Raw genomic sequence first — 25,033 nt, 5'->3', positions numbered from 1 at the left:
AAACCTTCAATATCGACGATTATACAGTGACGTGTGAGGTAGATTCATAACCGCGGTAGATGAACTAAAGGAAATTAAGGCGTTATCAGTTGATAATTATTGAGATAACAATGTCTAAATGGCTCAATTATGTTGTTATTTATGCAAATGTGTTTTTTTATTGTGAGTCACTGTAATCAAGATTTAATTACATTCAATGAGATATAAAAATAGTTTTCTGATATTCGTTTTAAAATTAAACAATAATAAGCTAGAAATTAATGTTAAAGGGTTTTGCCATTTGCTAGGGTTTATCGGTTGGGAGAAAAACAATGCAGGTTGTAGTAAAACTAATAAGGAAAATTAAATGGCATACAACTCCTACGTAAACATGTTCCTTTTAAAAATGTAGCGACTAAGTACGGGGCGTTCCCTTTTTATTTGCCATAAATATGTACGTCGATTTTAGGCAAATATTAACTCTTCATATCTTTGTTGATGTCGTTATAATTGGTCTACAGATAATGATCATCGAATTTATTTAGGTACGTATAACATTCAAACTGTGCATACATATAAAACACCTATGGATGCTAATCACAGGTGCAAATGTAAGTATCACAATAATTATGCAAATTAATTCCTTCTCCTTTTAAAAATAACTCCAAACAATACTTTATTTCTTTACGATTCCGGATACCTAATGACATTGTTATCAGGATATTTTCGTTCAGATATCAATACCTAGATATTGTAATCATCAACATTCATTGATATTTATCAACAAAAATTCAGTTCTTTGTGAAGTTTTTTGTATATCTCACGTATACTTAAAACAAATATTTTCCGGGTGTGCAGTTTAAGTGATTGGCCACAAAGTATTAACTAACTTATATTTACTGAGCGATTAAAGCTTTTATGAATCGGTTTTTAAAGTGTTACAGGTAAGTTAGTGTGGCCACGAATGTTCAGTGAATTGTCAAGGTGCAGTGTGAGTAATACCAAGACATTGCACAACTTTTAGGAATGTACACAACTACGCACAAATAAGATATAGCAAGGATGGGGGTTCGGAGAAAAAGCGTTTTATTTACAACTGTACTGCTAGCATGCATCAACTGCAGCTATGGTAAGTCAGAAATTACGTTACCTATATTATTTTTGATAAATTCACTCATTTTTTCAATGAACACACGAACTTTACACATTTTTTTCATAGAAATTTCTTTTCATCGGGTTACTTAATGAATAACACATTCTTTATAAGATATACAGTATATAGTGTCCCCAAGAATATAACAAATATCTCAAATGTATGTGTCGCAATTTCTCTTAATCCACAGAAATACTTTATCAAGACCTTCTTTGTATATTTATACACCAGCAAAACAATACTTAATGCCGTACTTCCTGGTTTAACATACCTACTTCAATACAAATAACTATAATTTGTCCTTTGTATAAAACTCGTCACAACAACAAGTCTTTACTGAAAATTAAAGTCACCAAACATTAATTTTAGGATGTGCAGTCACAGGGGCCATCACTCCGACTCTATTTCTGACTAGTTTTAGAGATGTAGACAGAGGCACAATTATTGACACCGGTACAACAAATATCATAGGTAAGAAAGACTCATTTTAGAAGATTACATCCATATATAATTTCTTTAATAGAATATTGCTAGAGGAAATATATTGAACTAAGGAGTAGAAGTAGGTTTTGGACCAAAAATCTAACTACAAATTTTCAGGTATGCAGATCCCTAATTATGGCGTAGATCTGGGTGGAACTCCGTACATCGTGATAACCTTTGAAAATAATCGAGTGGTAGTTGTTACAAATCACAACTATGGAGATTACGAGAAGTATGAAACGGCCACGTTCATATCAGCCGATGTTACATTCACATGTGCTCCAGGAAGTCCACAAACAAGCCTAACTGTGGTATGGGTATTGATATTTTAAATAAATAATTAACTTTATTTCCTTCTTAGTATCTGATACAAATTTCCATAACGTCTATTTAAAGTTCCTATAAAATATTGAGTAAAAGAAATGAAACATATTTTCGCACAAATCTTAACAGCTGACACTAAGTGCCGTAACTATATACGGCATCAACGACCCAAAGGTCTATATTTCAAGCGCGACCTAGATTTTTGTACTAGATTTAACAAAAAAATCTTATCTGATCGTTGAATGTAAATCTTTATTTACCTTTAGAACTTCATTATGTATAGTGACAATGTTTTCAGACATTCAGGATTGATGTGGTAGATACGAACAATAATGCCCCAGAATTTATACCATCTAGTGGTGTTGTGTATACCATCTCAACGCCAGTGCCACCATACTACGAGATAACAGGTTGCGGTAACGAAATTGTGGTTCGTGATATAGATCTAACTACAAATGCAGTACATTTCACAGTAGACAATCCAGACTTTGAAATTCAGAGCGTAGTACCAACTGAGAGACCAAAAGAATTCAAAGCTATGTTAAGAACTACTACTTTAATCAGAAGTATTCCAGAGGACATCGTTTTGAGGATAACTGCAACCGTAAGAATTATTTGTTTTTATTTTCACATATTTAACCGAGAAATACTTATTTATCCATCGTTTAGGTTAGGATTACCTATTAATTTAAATGTCACAAGTATTTTTAACAAGCCTATAATAATGTACTTGTCTTGTAATTCTGTGTATATATATTATTTACACCGTGATTTTTTAGTCGTCTTGCAAAAGCAGCCCAGTTCATGTATCCAACGAGTAGAACGTTCATGATAAAAAATAGGTATTTATGAAATTTGAATATATTTAAAATGCAATTTTCAATATTATGATGCAATTCGTAGTTTTTTAGAAACACAGCCCTGTTGCGAGCGCGTTCCGAGCCTTGTAACAATGGTGAGGGGCGCGGGCGGCAGCGTTTTTATCATTTTTAAGAGTATATTTCAGATTTTTCTAGTTTAATTTTTCTTCGTACTTATTATCTTAGTTGACGATAAAAAAAAATCGCGCCTAGGGGTATTTTACGGCGGATACATGAACTGGGCTCCTTTTGTAAGAGGACTAAAAAATCACCGTGTATTTGTCTGTACGTCTGTCTAACGAGAAAACTCAAATATCGGAATATGAAATCAATCACTGTTATCACAATAACCATCATGTTTGTAATTATGTGTTTATTTTTTTAGGACGAAGATTTAACCGGAGATCCTCCTTTGACAACTGAAACTATGATTACCATCGCTGGCAACAGGGATTTCTTGATGCCCGATGAATTGGGTTTCTCTCAAACGTTTTATCAGCATAATTACGATATCAATAACAACGCCATCGTGCCTTCTCAACCTATTGTTCTGGAAAATGGTTTTGATGATAAAGTGGACATCTTCTTATATGGAGGTAAATAAAATGTTTAGTAATTGAGTAGCATCCAACATATATTATTATTCACCCTATATCTCGTTAAAAACGATACTTATCCAGAATGTTATAGTGACATAGCTTTGTCTATTAATGTACATGAATTATAAACAAGTGTAACGCTTGACAGGTTCTCAAATGCCAAACGAAGCCCGCTTTTTGTTGTTACACAAATTATGCTTCACTTCCTAACAGATTCGTACAGAATTATAAATTTATAGAAGCTCAATATAGCAAATGCTTCTTTAACAATACTTATTTGGAATTAACACACTTGAATCATCTGTGCATATATTTGCTTTTTCATTTATTTTTATTTTTCAGCAAAATACTTACCTTTTTATCTTAAAAACATAATCACTTAGTAACGATCTTTTAAATATAATATTTCACAAAATTGTTCATTCAAATATCATTTTTTCTTTATATTTCAGGATTATCAAACCACTTCAAACTCGACACAAACGGTAACACGGCAACACTTAGGCTGGAGACTGCTCTACCAGACAGTGTGTTCTCAAATCAGTACATCTTCTTTGAAGTAAGAGCTGAAAGAGAAGACACTATAGGAACTGCTGCCACGATAATAATACAACTACCTGAAGGTAATTATAATGAAGTGTTTAACGGTACTAGTTAACATTTTAAAGCATTTATCACTTTTAAAAATCCGGAACCAGGTCGTTTTTGCTTTAAGTCGACTTGCCCAGTTAAAAAGAATGCCACAAATGAAGAATAAAACCTGAGCTCTAAATCTTCGAACGTAGATTTTATGTAACCGGTCAAATCGACTCCAAGTTTTTAATGGCATTCTAAGAAACAATTTCAGAAAAAAATGTGTATCTGAAAAAAAATATTACGCCGTCAAATCTAATGACTAATTCAAGACAGTAAGTACGAATTACATACAAATACTTTTTACTGATTTAACGATATGAACTATAATGATAGATAGTAAAGACCGGTAATCATTTATTATCAAATATCCGGTATGATTTAATATGTAATTAAGTATTTGTATTTCGGTAAAGAAAAATTTAGAATCCTTTAATTATGATTAATACGGAAGAAATATAATTATTCTTTCAAACGAATACCACAGTAGTACCTACTTGTAAAAATGTGTTGTAAACTGTAAGTACTCATGCCATATTCTATGTTAAATCCATGGTAAGTTTTTAATAATGTTGCCATTATACAAATTGTATACAGCGCCGTCTTACTTTTGCTCTTTTCACTTTCCTCTATATTTCAATTTCTCTTTATTAATCGTGTCTCACTCTAGCCTATCCTATACAGTTCTGTAGACTTGTCTAGACTGTGCCCTTGCCTTACCTATTACAGCCAGAGAATTGATGTTTGAAGAATCATCTTACAGAGGAAGTATTCAGAACAATGACATAGCTCTTGGAAATATTCGACTAGCAGTTGGTTATGACGAGAAAGTAAAATTTGATCTTCATGGAGGTAAGTTTATTGTTTCCGTTAGTTATTAATTGAACTCATAGGTTAAATATACCTCTAGCCTGTACTTGTTTTATTTAATTACTTTCATTAATAGTTACAGATCTTACTGATGATAATGGAATTGGAAAAAAATAATAGAAATTTCGGCTCTATTTTATTGATGTAATTTTCAGAATTCTCAACCCACTTCACTCTAAACGACGAGAAGAACGGTCAAGTAACATTGAATGTAAACCCAACAATACCCGAAAATGTGATATTAGAAAACAACCTCATATATTTGACCGTCACGGCATCGGGGGTCAACGCAATAACGACAACCACAAGTATCCTTCTTGATATAATAAAGGCCGACCATACGACACCTGTGTTCAGTCGTAATATTTACTACGGTACATACTTGGGAAACACAATAGATATACAAAATATTAACCTCATACAGGGTTTCGATAAATACGTGAAGTTCAGGCTGGATGGAGGTAAGCAAACAGTTCAGAGGTCTAAATACTAGATCAATTGCCCTGATTCAGAAACCCGAACTGTTTTAAACTGTTATTATGTCATACGCATTTGTTATACTGTTCACAAATTTGTTGCCACATATCTTTATAACCTTATATGTTGCAGAGCATTCAAACTATTTCCAAATTTCTGGGGAAGACAACGATATGCAGTTGACTTTGCGTCCTGAAAACATACCGGAAGATGTAATTTTCAACGAGAAAGTTTTGGTGTTCAATGTTCTAGCAGAAAAAGCATTAACTGTTGGTGCTCACGCAGTTATTGTGATAAGATTCCCGCCGGGTAAATTAATTACTTTCTTTGAGTTTGTAAATTAAGTTCGTTACATCGTCTCGTGCGTGTAAAACTCACTCTGATGTCGCGAGTCGAGCTGGTTCATCAAACCGCTTAAAAACGTTAAAAACTCCTTTTAGGACCAGAACAAGTTGCGCGATCTGCTGTATTCAATAACTAGTCATGATATAATATTATAAGAGGAAAATAACCTATTCTCGTACCACATTTTAATGTAAGAACTAAAATGGTTTTACACCAGAATCTTTTATAAAAAGTAAAAAACACAACATAATGTAAGAGACTTAAATGTACGTGTACTCAAAAGTATATATGTATTTTTTTTTATGACTGCAGATTTAACAAACACGGCTATCATGTCGTTTTCACAAAACGCATATCTCGGAAAATATGAAAATAATGAACTCGAAGTGGATCAAGTGGTTCTAACGTCAGGATATGCTCCAGGCACTGAATTTATAATAACTGGGGGTAAGGTTATAACAACGAAATAAATACTTAACAAAGAACACTTTCTATAAAGTTACTTCATATAACGATATACTTATTTCAGAATACGAAACATATTTCCAAAGATCAGTAGAGGAAAATACAGTATCACTGGCTCTTGATAAAACTTTACCAACTGATACAATACCAGGCCCATTTATAGTGTTGGAAATAGAAGCTAGAAGGGAAAGGGCTGCATCAGTATGGACAAGTGTAATTATTAACATTGTAGAACAGGAAATTGTGCATCCTGTATTCACTAACGCTTATTATGTGGGTATTTATAATGCTGACACGGAAGTATTACAATTTGATGAAATAATTTCCTTATTTTCTGGCTTTGATGACACAGTAACGTTCCACTTGGAAGGAGGTAATCATTGTGTTAATAAGTCAATTAAATAACCTTGCTAAATGGTTTCATATGTCTGCTGCTATATCTTATTTTAATATTCTATTACAGAACACTCCGACCTGTTTCGATTGGTACCAGGTTCTGATACCAATTCGTACAAAATAGATACTAAAGAATCTTTACCAAAAGATCTACTACTCGATCGAGGACATATCATATTAACTGTCCTCGCCAGAAAGCCAGGAGCGAATGCTGCCCATTCTGCCATTGTCATTGAAATAAAAAAAGGTGAAATATACTTAAATGATTGATAGAACGTTACCTTTAGAACAATATATTTTCTTACACAGTTTGTTAGTGCAAACTGTGTAAGAAAATATATTGTTAACAGTAAGGATTTACGAGTACTTATTACAAAAACTTATTTTTAGAAAGTTTGCAATCTCCGATCATCAGGTTTGAAAGGGTATCTTACGTCGGTTCAATAGAGAACAACTTGGTGAATCTAGTGCCGATAAGACTGACCGAGGGGTACACGGACGACGTCCAGTTTGCTTTACACGGAGGTAAAATCATAACTACATACAAACAAATCGCTTTACTTCCGCCACCTATTAACCAAATCGTTTTATGCTTTTAGCACTTTCTGAATATTTCACGATTCCGAATGACGGACCCGTCATCAATTTACAATTGCCAACCTCCATCCCCGCCGACCTGATACCTGCAAGCAGTACCATTGTGCTCGACATCCGAGCGTCGTTACCGGAGACCGCTACCACGTTTGCCACCATCGTGCTCGACGTGATCACGGAGAACGACGAAAACCCAGCCGTCCAACTAGGCTTTGACGCGGTCTATTACACAGGATCGTACGGCACTAGTGGACTTTCTATGGATTCACGAATCGTTTTGTCGGAAGGATTCGAAGAAGGGGTCCACTTTAGTCTAGAAGGAGGTAAGCGTAAACCTTGGTTCTTACTCAAACACTTGATTATAAATGTAAACGAGTACACTGATTGATTTGTTACAGCCAATGCGCAATGGTTCCGTGTGGTCCCAACCCAGAATGTGGCAACTTTGGTTGTCCAAAGTGGTATACCAGAGGCGGTGCTCATTAGCAACCAGCAGCTCGTGTTCACCATTAAGGCTGAAAGACTTGGAAGCATCACAGCCCAAGCTGCGGTCGTCATTTCTCTGCCAGATGGTATGATCTTACAAATAACATAACAACGGCTTTTCCGTGTTTTGTAAAAGATTGGTTGTTTATAAACCAAAATTTAATCTCATAAAAGTACATGTGTGGAATTCGTTGAAATAATCTAGCTCATTTTTGGTGCGTTTGTAAGTAAACATTGTCGTAGTTTCGTAAAAATGCGAGCAAAACAAAGGAAGCGACACCCTTCACGGTACAAGCGAGTAATAATTAGAGAAACATCATCAAACGTCGATGTCAATACAATTATGTCTTTTAATGCGGAAACTTAATTCATGTAATAAAACACCCTAACTATATTTGCAGAAAATCTAGAAACCTCGACCATAGGCTTTGAAAGAGTATCTTACATCGGGTCAATAGAGAAGAACGTGGTGAATCTGGTACCTATAAGACTGACCGAGGGGTACACGGACGACGTCCAGTTGGCTTTATACGGAGGTAACAATTATCACAACTCATTACTAATTAAAAAAACATCGCTCTTGTGCCGTCATTTAGTGACGAAATCGTTTTTATGCTTTCAGCACTATCTGAATATTTCACGATTCCGAATGACGGACCCGTCATCAATTTACAATTGCCAACCCCCATCCCTGCCGACTTGATACCTGCAAGCGGTACCATTGTTCTCGACATCCGAGCGTCATTACCGGAGACCGCTACCACGTTTGCCACTATCGTGCTTGACGTGATCACAGAGAACGACGAAAACCCAGCCGTCCAACTAGGCTTTGATGCGGTCTATTACACAGGATCGTATGGCACTAGTGGACTTTCCATGGATTCACGAATCGTTTTGTCGGAAGGATTCGAAGAAGGAGTCCACTTTAGTCTAGAAGGAGGTAAGCGTAAACCCTGGTTCTTACTCAAACACTTGATTATTCATGTAAAAGAGTACACTGATTGATGATTGATTTGTTACAGCCGATGCGCAATGGTTCCGTGTAGTCCCAACCCAGAATGTGGCAACCTTGGTTGTCCAAAGTGGTATACCAGAAGCGGTGCTCGTAAGCAACCAGCAGCTCGTGTTCACCATTAAGGCTGAAAGACTGGGAAGCACCACAGCCCAAGCCGTAGTCGTTATTTCTCTGCCGGATGGTAAGATCCTAGAAATCACATATACATGGCTTTTCAGTATTTTATAAAAGATTGGTGGTTTATAAACCAAAATTTAAGCTCAGAAAAGTACGTACGTGAAATTTGTTGAAGTAATCTAGCTCATTTGTCGCGTACATAAATCACGAATCTCGTAAGAAGCCGAGGAAAAGGAAAGAACTTTCACCCTTCAGTAATAATAAGAAACAGACCCGCAAACATCGTTGTCAATGCAACCATGCCATTATTAAATGTGGCAACTTGCTTTATGTAACAAAATACCATAAGAAGTCTGCGGTCGCCAAACATGCTTAAGGCTCCAGCCATTATATTAGACTCCACCAACCACAGTTCCTTTCTAAAGAATCCAAATTCCTACCTAGGATGTTTCGCGAGGCTATTCAGATTAAAAAACACCCTGATTACAATTGAGAAGATGGCTGAAAGATATCACCTACTTGCTACCCAATAATAAATAAAGTCAAGGCCAAACCCAAGAGCAGCGCTACAAGACATCAAGACATAGTGAGCTCATACTGCGTAGGTCGGGCCACAAATAATTATTTAAGGAATGAAGGCAGAACGAGCAACATCTTCTGTCAAGACGAACGTCATCTCAGTCTGCCTGTGACCATGATACTGACGAAACGTCGGAAACTAAAACCTAAAATTAAACCGCGATGAACTCCATAAAAGTAGTTTCACTTCAATGTCTAACATTCGCGTAAACCTAAGAAACAACTAAAATACCAAAACTGTATTTGCAGAAAATCTAGAAACCTCAACCATCGGGTTTGAAAGAGTTTCCTACGTCGGGTCCATAGAAAACAACGTGGTGAATCTAGTGCCGATAACACTGACGGAGGGATACACGAATGACGTCCAGTTGGCTTTATACGGAGGTAAAAATCATAAAAAATCGTAACTATATACAAACAAATTGCTTTACTTCCGCTACCTATTAAAAAAAAATCGTTTTATGCTTTCAGCACTTTCTGAGTACTTCACGATTCCGAATGACGGACCCGTCATCGATTTACAATTGCCAACCCCCATCCCCACCGACTTGATACCTGCAAGCGGTACCATTGTTCTCGACATCCGAGCGTCATTACCAGAGACCGCTACCACGTTTGCCACTATCGTGCTCGACGTGATCACGGAGAACGACGATAACCCAGTCGTCCAACTAGGCTTTGACGCGGTCTATTACACAGGATCGTACGGCACTACTGGACTTTCCATGGATTCACGAATCGTTTTGTCGGAAGGATTCGAAGAAGGAGTCCACTTTAGTTTGGAAGGAGGTAAGCGTAAGCCCTGGTTCTTACTCAAACACTTGATTATTCATTTAACAGAGTAAACTACACCGATTGATGATTGAACTGTTACAGCTGATGCGCAATGGTTCCGTGTGGTCCCAACCCAGAATGTGGCAACCTTGGTTGTCCAAAGTGGTATACCGGAGGCGGTGCTCGTAAGCAATCAGCAGCTCGTGTTTACTATTAAGGCTGAAAGACTTGGAAGCATCACAGCCCAAGCCGCAATTGTTATTTCTCTTCCGGATGGTATGATTCTAAAAGTAAAATAAAAACGACTTTTTCCGTGTATCATAAGAGATTGTTGTGTAGCCAATACGATTTTTTGTTTGTTAACCAAAATAGAATGTCATAAACGAACATGCCTAGAATTCGTTGAGGAAATCTAGCTCGTATATGTTGCCTTCTTAAGTAATAAATGCCGGAGTTTCGTAGGAAGCCAAACAAAACGAAAGAAGATACACCCTTGACTGTTAAAGCAAGTAATAATAAAAGCAACACCAGCAGACGTCGTTGTCAATGCAACCATGCCTTTATAAAATACGGCAAGTTGCTTTATGTAACAAAACAGCATTTACTTTATTTGCAGAAAATCTAGAGACCTCGACCATCGGGTTTGAAAGAGTTTCCTACGTCGGGTCCATAGAAAACAACGTGGTGAATCTAGTGCCGATAACACTGACGGAGGGATACACGAATGACGTCCAGTTGGCTTTATACGGAGGTAAAAATCATAAAAAATCGTAACTATATACAAACAAATTGCTTTACTTCCGCTACCTATTAAAAAAAATCGTTTTATGCTTTCAGCACTTTCTGAGTACTTCACGATTCCGAATGACGGACCCGTCATCAATTTACAATTGCCAACCCCCATCCCTACCGACCTGATACCTGCAAGCGGTACCATTGTGCTCGACATCCGAGCGTCGTTACCGGAGACCGCTACCACGTTTGCCACCATCGTGCTCAACGTGATCACGGAGAACGACGAAAACCCAGCCGTCCAACTAGGCTTTGATGCGGTCTATTACACAGGATCGTACGGCACTAGTGGACTTTCCATGAATTCAAGAATCGTTTTGTCGGAAGGATTCGAAGAAGGGGTCCACTTTAGTCTAGAAGGAGGTAAGCGTAAACCCTGGTTCTTACTCAAACACTTGATTATTAATGTAAACGAGTACACTGATTGATGATTGATTTGTTACAGCCGATGCGCAATGGTTCCGTGTGGTCCCAGCCCAGAATGTGGCAACCTTGGTTGTCCAAAGTGGTATACCAGAGGCGGTGCTCATTAGCAATCAGCAGCTCGTGTTCACCATTAAGGCTGAAAGACTTGGAAGCATCACAGCCCAAGCTGCGGTCGTCATTTCTCTGCCAGATGGTATGATCTTACAAATAACATAAAAACGGCTTTTCCGTGTTTTATAAAAGATTGGTTGTTTAAAAACCAAAATTTAATCTCATAAAAGTACATGCGTGGAATTCGTTGAAATAATCTAGCTCATTTTTGTTGCGTTTGTAAGTAAACAATGTCGTAGTTTCGTAAAAAAGCGAGCAAACCGAAAGAAGCGACACCCTTCACGGTACAAGCAAGTAATAATTAGAGAAACATCAGCAAACGTCGATGTCAATACAATTATGTCTTTTAATGCGGAAACTTAATTCATGTAACAAAACACCCTAACTATATTTGCAGAAAATCTAGAAACCTCGACCATCGGGTTTGAAAGAGTATCTTACGTCGGGTCCATAGAAAAAAACGTGGTAAATCTAGTACCTATAAGACTGACTGAGGGGTACACGGACGACATCCAATTGGCTTTATACGGAGGTAACAATTATCACAACTCATTACTAAATAAAAAGAAATGGCTCTTGTGCCGTCATTTAGTGACGAAATCGTTTTTATGCTTTCAGCACTATCTGAATATTTCACGATTCCGAATGACGGACCCGTCATCAATTTACAATTGCCAACCCCCATCCCCGCCGACTTGATACCTGCAAGCGGTACCATTGTTCTCGACATCCGAGCGTCATTACCGGAGACCGCTACCACGTTTGCCACTATCGTGCTTGACGTGATCACAGAGAACGACGAAAACCCAGCCGTCCAACTAGGCTTTGATGCGGTCTATTACACAGGATCGTACGGCACTAGTGGACTTTCAATGGATTCACGAATCGTTTTGTCGGAAGGATTCGAAGAAGGAGTCCACTTTAGTCTAGAAGGAGGTAAGCGTAAACCCTGGTTCTTACTCAAACACTTGATTATTCATGTAAAAGAGTACACTGATTGATGATTGATTTATTACAGCCGATGCGCAATGGTTCCGTGTAGTCCCAACCCAGAATGTGGCAACCTTGGTTGTCCAAAGTGGTATACCAGAAGCGGTGCTCGTAAGCAACCAGCAGCTCGTGTTTACTATCAAGGCTGAAAGACTTGGAAGCATCACAGCCCAAGCCGCAATTGTTATTTCTCTTCCGGATGGTATGATTCTAAAAGTAAAATAAAAACTATTTTTTCAGTGTATCATAAGAGATTGTCATGTCGCCAATACGATTTTTTGTTTGTTAACCAAAATAGAATGTCATAAACGAACATGCCTAGAATTCGTTGAGGAAATCTAGCTCGTATATGTTGCCTTCTTAAGTAATAAATGCCGGAGTTTCGTAGGAAGCCAAACAAAACGAAAGAAGATACACCCTTGACTGTTAAAGCAAGTAATAATAAAAGCAACACCAGCAGACGTCGTTGTCAATGCAACCATGCCTTTATAAAATACGGCAAGTTGCTTTATGTAACAAAACAGCATTTACTTTATTTGCAGAAAATCTAGAGACCTCGACCATCGGGTTTGAAAGAGTTTCCTACGTCGGGTCCATAGAAAACAACGTGGTGAATCTAGTGCCGATAACACTGACGGAGGGATACACGAATGACGTCCAGTTGGCTTTATACGGAGGTAAAAATCATAAAAAATCGTAACTATATACAAACAAATTGCTTTACTTCCGCTACCTATTAAAAAAAATCGTTTTATGCTTTCAGCACTTTCTGAGTACTTCACGATTCCGAATGACGGACCCGTCATCAATTTACAATTGCCAACCCCCATCCCTACCGACCTGATACCTGCAAGCGGTACCATTGTGCTCGACATCCGAGCGTCGTTACCGGAGACCGCTACCACGTTTGCAACCATCGTGCTCGACGTGATCACGGAGAACAACGAAAACCCAGCCGTCCAACTAGGCTTTGACGCGGTCTATTACACAGGATCGTACGGCACTACTGGACTTTCCATGGAGTCACGAATCGTTTTGTCGGAAGGATTCGAAGAAGGAGTCCACTTTAGTTTGGAAGGAGGTAAGCGTAAACCCTGGTTCTTACTCAAACACTTGATTATTCATGTAAACGAGTACACTGATTGATGATTGATTTGTTACAGCCGATGCGCAATGGTTCCGTGTGGTCCCAACCCAGAATGTGGCAACCTTGGTTGTCCAAAGTGGTATACCAGAGGCGGTGCTCATTAGCAATCAGCAGCTCGTGTTCACCATTAAGGCTGAAAGACTTGGGAGCATCACAGCCCAAGCTACGGTCGTCATTTCTCTGCCAGATGGTATGATCTTACAAATAACATAAAAATGGCATTTCAGTGTTTTATAAAGATTGGTTGTTTATAAACCAAAATTTAATCTCATAAAAGTACATGCGTGGAATTCGTTGAAATAATCTAGCTCATTTTTGTTGCGTTTGTAAGTAAACAATGTCGTAGTTTCGTAAAAAAGCGAGCAAACCGAAAGAAGCGACACCCTTCACGGTACAAGCAAGTAATAATTAGAGAAACATCAGCAAACTTCATTGTCAGTGCAACCATGTCTTTAAATGCGGCAACTCACTTTATGTAACAAAACACCCTAACTATATTTGCAGACAATCTGGAAACCTCGACCATCGGGTTTGAAAGAGTTTCTTACGTAGGGTCCATAGAAAACAACGTGGTGAATCTAATGCCGATAAGACTGACCGATGGGTACACGAATGACGTCCAGTTGGCTTTATACGGAGGTAAAAATCATAACAAATCGTAACTATATACATACAAATAAATTGCTTTACTTTCGCCAACTATTAACCAAATCGTTTTATGCTTTCAGCACTTTCTGAATACTTCACGATTCCGAATGACGGACCCGTTATCAATTTACAATTGCCAACCCCCATCCCCGCCGACTTGATACCAGCAAGCGGTACCATTGTGCTCGACATCCGAGCGTCGTTACCGGAGACCGCTACCACGTTTGCCACCATCGTGCTCGACGTGATCACGGAGAACGACGAAAACCCAGCCGTCCAACTAGGCTTTGATGCGGTCTATTACACAGGATCGTACGGCACTAGTGGACTTTCTATGGATTCACGAATCGTTTTGTCGGAAGGATTCGAAGAAGGAGTCCACTTTAGTTTGGAAGGAGGTAAGCGTAAGCCCTGGTTCTTACTCAAATACTTGATTATTCATGTAACCGAGTAAACTACACCAACTGATGATTGAATTGTTACAGCTGATGCGCAATGGTTCCGTGTGGTCCCAGCCCAGAATGTGGCAACCTTGGTTGTCCAAAGTGGTATACCAGAGGCGGTGCTCATTAGCAATCAGCAGCTCGTGTTCACCATTAAGGCTGAAAGACCTGGAAGCATCACAGCTCGTGCTGCAATCGTCATTTCTTTACCGGATGGTATGCAAATGTGTTAAATATTTCGGACGGAATTCTTTTTTGCGATTATGTTACTTCTTTTGCTAGCAATTGTATTCTAAATCGTAAGATTTGAATAGCTTTATTAATCATTGTTTTTACAGACATAATAATTCGTAAATCATAATCAGCCTTCCAAATTCGTGATTAATAATTATAATAGTCTTTATTACTAACCTAACCTTACAAAACCTTTGCAGTTTACAGCTAAGAAGAAAATGATGCAACAACATTTATATAACGTTCGATATTCACGAATGATGATGTAAGGTACAAAACTGTATGTAGACCGGATACCGGGAAAGTGATCATTTTCCAAAAAAATCCTTTTTACTTTCTTTGACAACGACGATTTTATTTTTACGTTATGCTTCTTTCGTTTTGTGTTCTTCGTTAGAAAAAGGTTTTCTAAATCTACAGTTTTTCATGACATTTGTTAATTTTGCTGTGCTACTATTAATTTCAAGAATATTACTTTTCAGACATTTCTTTTATTGAAACATCGTGTCGTCGGCAATATGATGTGTATTTTTTATTTCAGGATCATACCATTTAACTTTAATGTACATCATATTTTTACAGAATTCTGTACTACTGTGGTTTTCGTTTAATAGGTCTATTCTTAGATAGATATTCACTCTTATTCGAAACGAGCTCTCAACCTCATTGGTATTCATATAGTGTGTGTTTTGTATCCCCACAGGATCGCAGTCAGGGGAAAATTTGACATTCGAAAAAGTTCTATATCGCGGCAGTATTCAAGACGGTCAAGTCGATCATGAGGATATTATAGTCTCGGGATTTGATGGAACTACTGTGACTATAATTGGAGGTAAGTAGAATCTGTTCATAAGTATGTATTACATAAAAGCTATGTTTAATTGATCTCTTCCTAGTCTGATCAGAGTTTTAAGGATATAGTAAGATTTTCCCCTACTACTCGAATATTAAGGGTACATACTATATTTCACTCTGATTATTCACAGAACATTCAGGTTTATTCGAGGCTACCGCGACGAATGGGATGGTGACAGTAAAAGCGCAGGGATCGCTGAACCTCCCAGCTGAAATCACACGAGTGGACCTTGAACTTCGTGCTGGCACAGCTAGAGCAGTGCTTCTCCTTAACGTTGGAGGTACTTATCATGTATATAATTGTTAGACTATCAAAGATAATGTTACTGTCTGATTACATATTTAGCTTCGAGGATAAAAAGTAATGTTTTCAGCTGCACTTTTCTAATAGATACAAAATATGTTTTCCTTTAAAGTATTTCTCTCAAGCAATTTGTGTACTGACTTTCTGCTATAAAACAAAGTAAACGGTTTATTAATTATTTCGTTACTATCACGAAAGAATACAAACTACACATTGCAGCACTACTATAATGTGTATCCAAGAAATTATTCCAGCATACTTAACTGAACCGATACCCTTCAGGCAGCCTTTAGGTCGCCACAAAAAAATACCAACTTATATATTTATCCTCTAATCATCCCTTTTGATAATACCAGAAACAGACCCTGTTCCTGCACCGCCACCTACAGTTACCTTCACTTCGGATTCCTATGCGGTATCTGTGGAGATCGTGCAGACTGGCATCATTGGCAGAGTGTTGGCAACTAGTGACAACGAGGAACCAATCACTTACTCACTGTCTGACCTCAACGGTAAGCATTGTGGCACAGGATCATAGAAACAACAACGGTTTGCACTCCAGGAGTGCCGGCAGAAGAGAAAACTTTAATATTAAGTTTGTGTATTTTTTAATGTTTTGGAATAATTTTCCGTGAATTGCAGTTAACTATCACTACTATCTTTTATGTGGCACACTAAAATATTTATTAATTGCGCTAATGATTAAGTGTTGCGCTAAAGAAGTTTTCATCTTACGAAACATCGAAGTATTAAAAAACTCGTTTCAATTTGTAACTAAAAAATAATCTTTTATGTATGGAGTCTACAAAAAATGGCAGGAATAGTGAACGAAAACGGTGCCTTGTTTTGTATTTATATCTCAAGGGATCAAACTTCACAAATCTGATTCACGGAATCTGTATGTTAATAACAATATCTTCCTACTGTTTGAATTGTTCGAGACAGATATTATAATATTCCTGATTGAAATTCAACTTAAGTAGGTATCCTTGGAGAATTTATTGCTCCTAAGTGAAATATATTTTATCCCTGGATTGTGTAGAACTTGTAAATATCGTAACCACATTAATTTTTAGGGGTAAAATATTCAAGGTGCGGTTATAATCAAATTACGCTGACTAAAATGAAAACCTTAACAATAGATTTCCTTTAGAATAATTTACAATGAAGACTTTTTATCACAATAATTATTTTAGGCGGAATATAAAAGAAAATAGTTCCATTTTTTCATTCCTTTTTTTATATTTTTTATTGATATGAGTTATATAAGTAGGTAACAGTAAAGAATTAAGCGCTATCGAGATTTTTTTATTTGTTAATATTTCTTATATCTCTCTATATTAAAAAAAAATCGTTTAGTTAGTCTTATTTACATTTCAACACATGTCGTTTACCGGGTATCAACGTGCTTTTCTTTGAGCGCGCCTTTAATTCTTTGCAAGCAATGATGGTCTGCTGAGCGACCGTTAGAAAACATTTTTAGGCGCTAACAAATGTATAGGTGCATGTGACTCATCGTAGCACTTTTTACTTGAAAACAAGATTTGAATATGATAGGTCAGAGACCTTCACCTCTGCAAAGGCAAATGAAATGCACCGTAAAATTTTATATTTTCTAGTTTGGTAATCATTTGGTAATAAAAAATCTCATATTGTTCCAGCACATCTTCAGTCTCGTCTCTCAATAAACAATGAGGGTGAACTGTTTTTGTCTGCCCCAGCCAACAGCGGGGTGTACACTTTCCGAGTTATTGCCACTACAGATACTACAGAAGCTACGGCCACAGCCACGGTATGACTTTTATAAGTATATAGTGTTCGTGTTAGTTTTAGTGAGAATGCAATTGACGTCGTAATAGTCTACTGCAAGTGTTTTGACAAGTAAAAGAGGCTATTATTACTTTGTTCTAAACATTTTTATTTTTATTAAGCGCAATAAAACACGAATGGGATACTGTACGGGATATTGATTTAGCCTCATAACGGCTCATCCATGAAACAAATTGTTATATTTGTATTTTTCCACAGGTTCATCTAACAGTGCAAGCTATCACGACATGTGGTGATGAAATTGTGGTGCCGCCGCTAATCACTTTGGACAGAGACGAGGAAGAGCCACACAATAAATTGGTTGTTCTTCAGCCAACGCTACACGCCGGCTGTCATTTCACTCTAAATAGCCTGTACCCGTCTGATCAAGACTGGCTATTTGTCGATGATAACGGACTTCACGCCAGAGTCATTGATAGAGAACACCCATCCATAGCTTTCATGACTCTATCGCAAGTTCAAGTAGAACTAATATTACATTGCGAGAGCGACAACAATATACGTACAAAACGATCAGAGCGAACAGATTGGTTCAGCGAAATCGACTACGGGACGAAAAATTGGATTCTTACGGATTCAATACCGTACAACTCAAGGCGAAGCTTAGTGAATCTAATAGTTAACGATATCAACGATAACGATCCGATATTTGTCGGAAAGGAACACGAACCTATTGCAGTAGGATACCCCATTGATGAGCTCGAAGAGAGAATATTACCTCGCTCCTTAGCTGAGCTAAAGGTGAGTTTATTTTATCCAAAATGTTTCGTATATCTCCGACATGAACATTGAAAGTCGTAAACTGTGTGTCTTGCATTTATATTTTACTTAAGGTTCCCACGTTGTAACATGATTCACGTCGAAAAAGAGGTTTATTTAAAAATATAAAACTGTCTCTACTGACTGAGTCATTGCCGCCCAATGCGATATTATAAAAGAGGTCACTTTATATTCAGTGATCCTCCACCTTCCTTACCCAACTTACCACATAAAATAATAGGTATTGAATTTTTCAATATGAGCCACATTATATTCAATCAATCTCGTCTGTCTAATTAATTACTGTTTAGCAACATCGTAATTTTTTTAAACAACGGTTTATGTCATTCTAATGTCAACGACACTCGATAGTCAACCTAAGTCAGGGTTGTCTGCTAACAGGTATTCAAAATCTCAAAACTTATTGCGGATTTGATTAAAAAGAAACAAAATCTTACGTCAGCATACCTTAGAAATCAGTGACCCGAAATTTCTTATTATAAACGCTTGCAGTAACTTTTATCATAAGCAAAATGACATGGAATGTAGAAAGCTCAATACATTGCGTTATTTGCGCAATAATAGGAAAAGTATAATTGTTATCTACAAATCTAAAATCACATTTATTTACAAAACAGGCAACGGACGCGGATATAGGATGGAATGCCAAGCTGCGGTACTGGAGTTCCGAGAGCGTATTAGCGGTGGCTCCTACCACGGGCTTTGTGCACGTACAAAGTTCTGCGAGCCTCGTGAACAACCAAATACTTACCGTGCATGCTACCGACCGCAACGGAGAAGGAAACTCTGGATCAATACAACTTGTGGTAATTATTTATGTTATTTAACGAGACATGTTTAGTGATACTTTGTGAGAGGTAGTTTGCGGCAAACAAGATCATTAAGTAGCATATAAACATAAATGTATTCTCACAAATAGTTATTAGACGATTTTAAATAATGATGATGATACCTTTGTATTCTTTTTAAAGTCATGACTAATTGAAAAATACCTGCATCTTCATATTTGATTGAACGTTCAGCAACTCACTACGGGAACGAAATCTAAGACCGTATGAATGTACAATTGGAATTGATTTATAACATTAAATTAAACAATATTATGTGCTGGTACATAATACGCACATCTTTTACGGAGTAGTTTGAAATCCGACACATTAAAAAAAAATTGGTTCGAGATGGATACGAAAACATACTAAATTTATGCACTGATATGTATGTAAATCCTAGCTTTACAATACTACTGAGTGTACACGATGTTCATTCTCTACTGAAAGCTTTTAGGCTTTTACAAAATATCTTACTTACTGTAGATACAACGGAGTATCTGTAACATCAGAGTCGAAAAATAAAACTATCTATTAAAGTAAGGTAGCCAGTAGCCATAGCCTTCCTTTAATAAATTGTCGCTAAACTTGATTTGGTGATTAAGAAAAATACGCGTCTTAGTATCCAATTAATTATCATTTGACTCAAGGTTAAGTTATCGTCGTTGAGTCACTGTTATCACAAATCAAGGTTTTATACGAAGCGGAAGTTTTAAAAACAAACAATTTTACAATCTTTTAAATACATCCTTTTTTTTATGATCGTTAAGCCCTGATATTGACCGGTATTCGTATGATATTTTTTTCTCTATTTAAATTGCATTCGTTTCATCCCTTGATACAAAATATACACAGTAAGATTCTCGTAACATAACGTCGTGTAAGAAACTCTTGCCATTAATTTAAAGTAAAATGTAAGTCTCTGTAGAGAAAAACGTCTTCAAAAGTTATTTATTGCTTTTATCCAGTTTTATAGGCCATTACATTTTTAAACGTTCTATTGTAAAGTTTTTACAAAAATATTTGTACATACATCTCAGTTCATTTGAGCATTAAAAGAAACTCATTTTTCTTCAAACTCTTCCGTCTTAGTGTTCATGTGATGATATCATCTTCAATTAACGTGTCCTCAGCAAGGTATTCCAAATACAAACAAACATACAACACACGTTTGTGTTGTATTTTTTTAACCAAAAAGTCAGTTCAACTTTTCGTAATTTGAAATCAGACACATTTTTCTTAAAACTTTATTACACGCGATAAACTTTTTGGAGTAGCCAATCAATGGTACACAAAGCCGACGAAAGGCTGCTCGGACGCTGTTAACAAGCCTGCCGGATGGATTTATACCCTGTTAATATAAAAGTAGTTCTACCACATTTAATTAAAACATAAAACGCTTATAATTTTATACCATCAAAATTAAATAACTAAATCACAAGTATCATAACATAGTTTATTCTAATGACACTCAAACCTACCTATGTATGATTCGGAACAAGTTAGTGACCTTAAATTTTATTAGCTTGCGCGCTTAGTATGATATGTTGTTTCCAGTGCGTTAACCTCATATTTCTTCACTCTCCCATACGCAGATGTCATGATAATATTTTTATTTCTAGGTAAAACTGTTAACTGCGAACAATATTGCTGTAGTGACGGTAAAAAATTCCTTCCTAGATCAAGAAGCTAGTATTTTGGAACGGTTAAGTGCAGCTGTCGGTTATGATGTTAAAACCTTGAGATCAGAAGTAATATCTGAGGATGCAGACCCCGGCCGTCAAGATTCAGGAGCAAGCCTGCAACTTTATGTGTATGGGTTGATCAGCAGAGAACCAGTTGCAGTAGAACTGCTTGTTGAGTAAGTATTTTAAGAAAAAATAAGTTTATTATACAGTTCAGTTAGTTATTTTAAAGGTCATGATAACAAAATATACATTATCTTTGCAGAAACATAAACAGCAATTCAGAAATTGTGAATGTAATAAGTACAGTATCTCTAGAAGATCATCTCGAAGATATTATCGTGATACAACGTAACAATGGCCTGTTGGCTTCTACCATAGCTCTTAGCATTCTACTCTTTATACTAATGGTGCTAATAGCCGTTTGGTACTACCTTAGATGGTAAGTCAACTGTTATTTAAATGCGCTCTTGTACATGTTTTATAAAACACACGCTGATTTACCTTTTCATACACAGGAGGAAAAACAAAAGCTACGACCAATTCAGTGACAAGAACAGTATAGCATCAAGGAATGAGTCACTCGGTGACCTGTCGAAGCCTGCCGAAATCCCGCCAGTTCCCTTGCAACCGAGGTTAAACATTGATGATCTGAAAAAAAGTGAAAGAAGGCTACAAGAAATGTTAGACGCTCCTATTGAAGCGGTCACAGTTGAACCAGTTCCATCGAGATCAGAGCCAACAGCTCCCCCTCTCGAAGCCATCCTTGATATTTCGATGCCTGAAATTAATGTTCCAATAGTCATCCAATCTATAGACAAGCTAAAAGATGCTGAAGAATCGGATGACGAATTTGGCGAAGTTGGTGAAGTTAGTAAAACACCAAGAAAATCTGTTGTGACGTTCAACGAAAACGTTGAAAAGATTATACACGTAGAAGACGATACTGACAATAGTTCTCAGTCCGGCTACGAAATTTATAAGTTTTAAGAACTTTTTCTATCTTCTACAGACTTGGTCAGGACAAGGTACATGGACAAGTCTACAGACTCTAAAAGCAAAAGTTGTTCAAATATTTAAGAAACAAACACAACATTGCTGATCGTGATAGTGATAAAGTAATCGAACTCTTTTTTTTATAATAAATATACAAAATATTAATCATAACCTCATTTTTTATTTACATTTAAAAGTACAACTAGAAAACTACTTATATTAACCATCAAAATGTTGAATGACGAACCCAAAAATAGACCTGCTTCTTTTTAATGAGACTATTAAACCAAATTTGGAACTTTGAGAGGCATTGTCCTATTTGAGTCCCACCTTCAGATGGTATCACACTTCCTAAAGTAATTTATTAAGATCTCTACAATAAACAAGTGTACTCGAGAAAGGCTTTTAGAAAAGTTGTTTGCGATTTCGTCCTGTTATTTTATGCCGTTGGAAAACGCATTTGAAAGTCAATAATGTTGTTTAGTCGATAGAAATATAGTTCGACAACATACGCTAGTGCACACTAATTACTTTCGGCGGTTTGAACGGTTAAAAATACGCTCACATCCTATATATTGTTATTCTGTCATGTTTTATTTATTGCCATTGTGAACAAATAGGCCGCAAGCGATTTTATTTAAAACACGACTGTCCTAAAACTTTACAAGTCTAGAATAAACGAGAGGTAGTGTTGTTGGGTGTAATCGGATACATTAGGATCTTTCCACTGGTCGGACGAGTTTTGGAGACCAACATAGCGAACAGACACAAACATGTACCAATATTATGACTAAACTCGTATTTACAGTTATCCTTCGGTGGACCGTTTTTTTAATGTTACCTACATATAGGATTTAATATTCAAGGCGCACTTGAGATAGTATCTGTGACATTTTCGAACACGGTTGATAAAAAGTGCGAGGCATGGATCATCCAGTACGCCCCCAGCCTGTTGAGTCGCGCTCTATCATTCTAAACTCCAAAACGGATAGTAATTGCTGTCATCATTCATCCTGTAAGACTAAACATTACTATTGTTATAAAATTCAAACAAAAAACTACGTCGATGCATAATTTAGAATCAATACATTATATTTTTTTGATGACATAACATTCCATAAAGAAATATAGGTGTAAAGAGCATTGTGACTGAAAAAACGCTTACATAATTTCGTGGTACTGATGTTAATATATTGTTTTGACAAATGTAAGGTTTACATCACTTCCTAGACACTATCATGACTTACGACATAGTAACTCGTGTTTAGACTATTTAGCGATGAAGCCTCTACCAACGCGTCCTAATTACAAATACAAAGGAATATACAAATATAGAATTACTTTTTCTCAGTATTTGTGGTTATTAGGAAGATTTTTTAGGTGAACATATTTCTGTTGTTTTCATGTGCTTACATAGTTCACATTCATGTATGGTGTTAAGTAATATAATATTTTACTTGCGAAAACTTGCTTCAGCGGCTTCTTTAATCTTAAATTTATAATCGAATTCTTCTCCTTATCACTTAGTATTAAAAGTAACGCTCCTCATTTTTAAATATTGGCAAGACCTGCTCTGTAAACTCCCCTGCAACTTACATTTTTTTTTGTATTTAGAGTGCTGTGGAGTAACAAAATTCGATCACTATTTTTAGCCGCTACAGAGTAAAAAAATCTTGATGTTTAGACTAAGAATTATTCCATTGTTGTCAAATAATTCTAGTCATGTAAAATGACTGCACGTGATACGCTACCTGAATTGAATGTACGAAAACCGGATGAAAGTAGCAAACTAAACCAGAATAAAGCCAAAATTATTAGAATACATAGATATATTTTAATTTTTGATCCTTCATAATATTGTGTTTTAAACATATTCAATCAAGCTTTAAGAAATAAGGTAGATTTTCTAACATTTATTGAACTTTTAAGAAATTAGGTCCAAAAATCATGAATTGATTGTTATTTTGTCAATGCGTTCGACTAATGATGCCAAATAATAAATAACAATGTAAGTAATCATAGTAACAAAAACTTTTTGTTGATTTAATTTATAAATAGCTGTATCTATGATAAATATTTTATTTAAGTTTATACCAAATTAAATTTTCTCAATTATTTTGTGATTCTCTACGGTTTTGTCAAAATATGTAATTAGAATTTAATAGTTACGTTATTATTTAGAATAAAATAAGAAAGAAAGTTATTCATTGCATTTCATTTTGCCCTGACAGACCATTACGCACACATTCATAAATGTTCCTGAAATAAACCATCATTCATGGTGAGTAAAGTCCGAGATAAAAATACCATTCTGTTGCTCTTTCCACCGTAATTAAAAGCAACAGAATGTATATTCATCATATTGTATAAAAATATCACAATTAATCACGAATTCCAGTAAAAAAACCAATAGAAAACGGTTTCGAATGTATTAAAAACTGCAACAATACAACCATACACGAGTATTTCAGTATACCATACCATACAGTCTACAAACATACGACCTCGTGGTATTTACATTCAACTCTTATTCAAAAACTGATATAGCACTGAGAAACAGCATCTAAGATATGAGCAACTCACAATAAGATGCCGAGCCGTTGACATACGTGATACGAGTACAGAGCCGATATTATGAGGACACGGAATGCACATCTCCATCCTTTAAACTCAAATGTTACGAGTATGTCGAGTATAACACTTTTCAAGAGCTGATTCTCTATTTTTAACTTGTATGTAGATATTTATGAATAGATATGAATGTTCTGGCTTTGTGGATCTTTTCTGATAATACCTTAGCAGTCTATTTTATTTAA

At 36.4% G+C, this 25,033-nt stretch overlaps 1 protein-coding gene across 15 annotated transcripts; it reads left to right on the top strand.

The window, feature by feature from the left end:
* The first annotated feature begins 917 nt into the window (after window positions 1–917).
* On the top strand, window positions 918–24,028 carry LOC113502598. 15 transcript variants are annotated; one of them, XM_026884225.1, is made up of 42 exons: window positions 918–1,108; window positions 1,502–1,603; window positions 1,733–1,926; window positions 2,238–2,543; window positions 3,185–3,395; window positions 3,851–4,021; window positions 4,761–4,883; window positions 5,057–5,362; window positions 5,511–5,687; window positions 6,036–6,170; window positions 6,253–6,561; window positions 6,652–6,831; window positions 6,975–7,109; window positions 7,184–7,501; window positions 7,577–7,750; window positions 8,066–8,200; window positions 8,287–8,604; window positions 8,687–8,860; window positions 9,625–9,759; window positions 9,847–10,164; window positions 10,252–10,425; window positions 10,766–10,900; window positions 10,987–11,304; window positions 11,387–11,560; window positions 11,876–12,010; window positions 12,097–12,414; window positions 12,497–12,670; window positions 13,011–13,145; window positions 13,232–13,549; window positions 13,632–13,805; window positions 14,120–14,254; window positions 14,344–14,661; window positions 14,749–14,922; window positions 15,644–15,772; window positions 15,927–16,076; window positions 16,456–16,611; window positions 17,761–17,891; window positions 18,128–18,670; window positions 19,327–19,515; window positions 21,159–21,397; window positions 21,487–21,663; window positions 21,740–24,028. In XM_026884225.1, exons 1-42 carry the CDS (start codon window positions 1,042–1,044, stop codon window positions 22,209–22,211), a joined length of 8,856 nt encoding a protein of 2,951 aa, XP_026740026.1. In that variant the 5' UTR covers window positions 918–1,041; the 3' UTR covers window positions 22,212–24,028. The 15 variants fall into 15 exon arrangements, with proteins under 15 accessions (XP_026740026.1, XP_026740037.1, XP_026740036.1 ...); XM_026884236.1 differs by lacking the exons at window positions 7,577–7,750; window positions 8,066–8,200; window positions 8,287–8,604; XM_026884235.1 differs by lacking the exons at window positions 8,066–8,200; window positions 8,287–8,604; window positions 8,687–8,860.
* The last annotated feature ends 1,005 nt before the right edge of the window (window positions 24,029–25,033 follow it).

The sequence above is a fragment of the Trichoplusia ni genome, chromosome 17 (genome assembly GCF_003590095.1).
Source record: "Trichoplusia ni isolate ovarian cell line Hi5 chromosome 17, tn1, whole genome shotgun sequence".
NCBI classification, from domain to species: domain Eukaryota; kingdom Metazoa; phylum Arthropoda; class Insecta; order Lepidoptera; family Noctuidae; genus Trichoplusia; species Trichoplusia ni.
This window is presented reverse-complemented; position numbering and strand designations above follow the sequence as displayed.

Coding starts and splice junctions, on each gene's coding strand:
- LOC113502598 (XM_026884225.1), top strand. CDS start 1,042: ATGGGGGTTCGGAGAAAAAGCGTTTTATTTACAACTGTACTGCTAGCA. Junction 1,109..1,501: donor ATGCATCAACTGCAGCTATG/GTAAGTCAGAAA, acceptor CATTAATTTTAG/GATGTGCAGTCACAGGGGCC. Junction 12,671..13,010: donor TGTTATTTCTCTTCCGGATG/GTATGATTCTAA, acceptor CTTTATTTGCAG/AAAATCTAGAGACCTCGACC.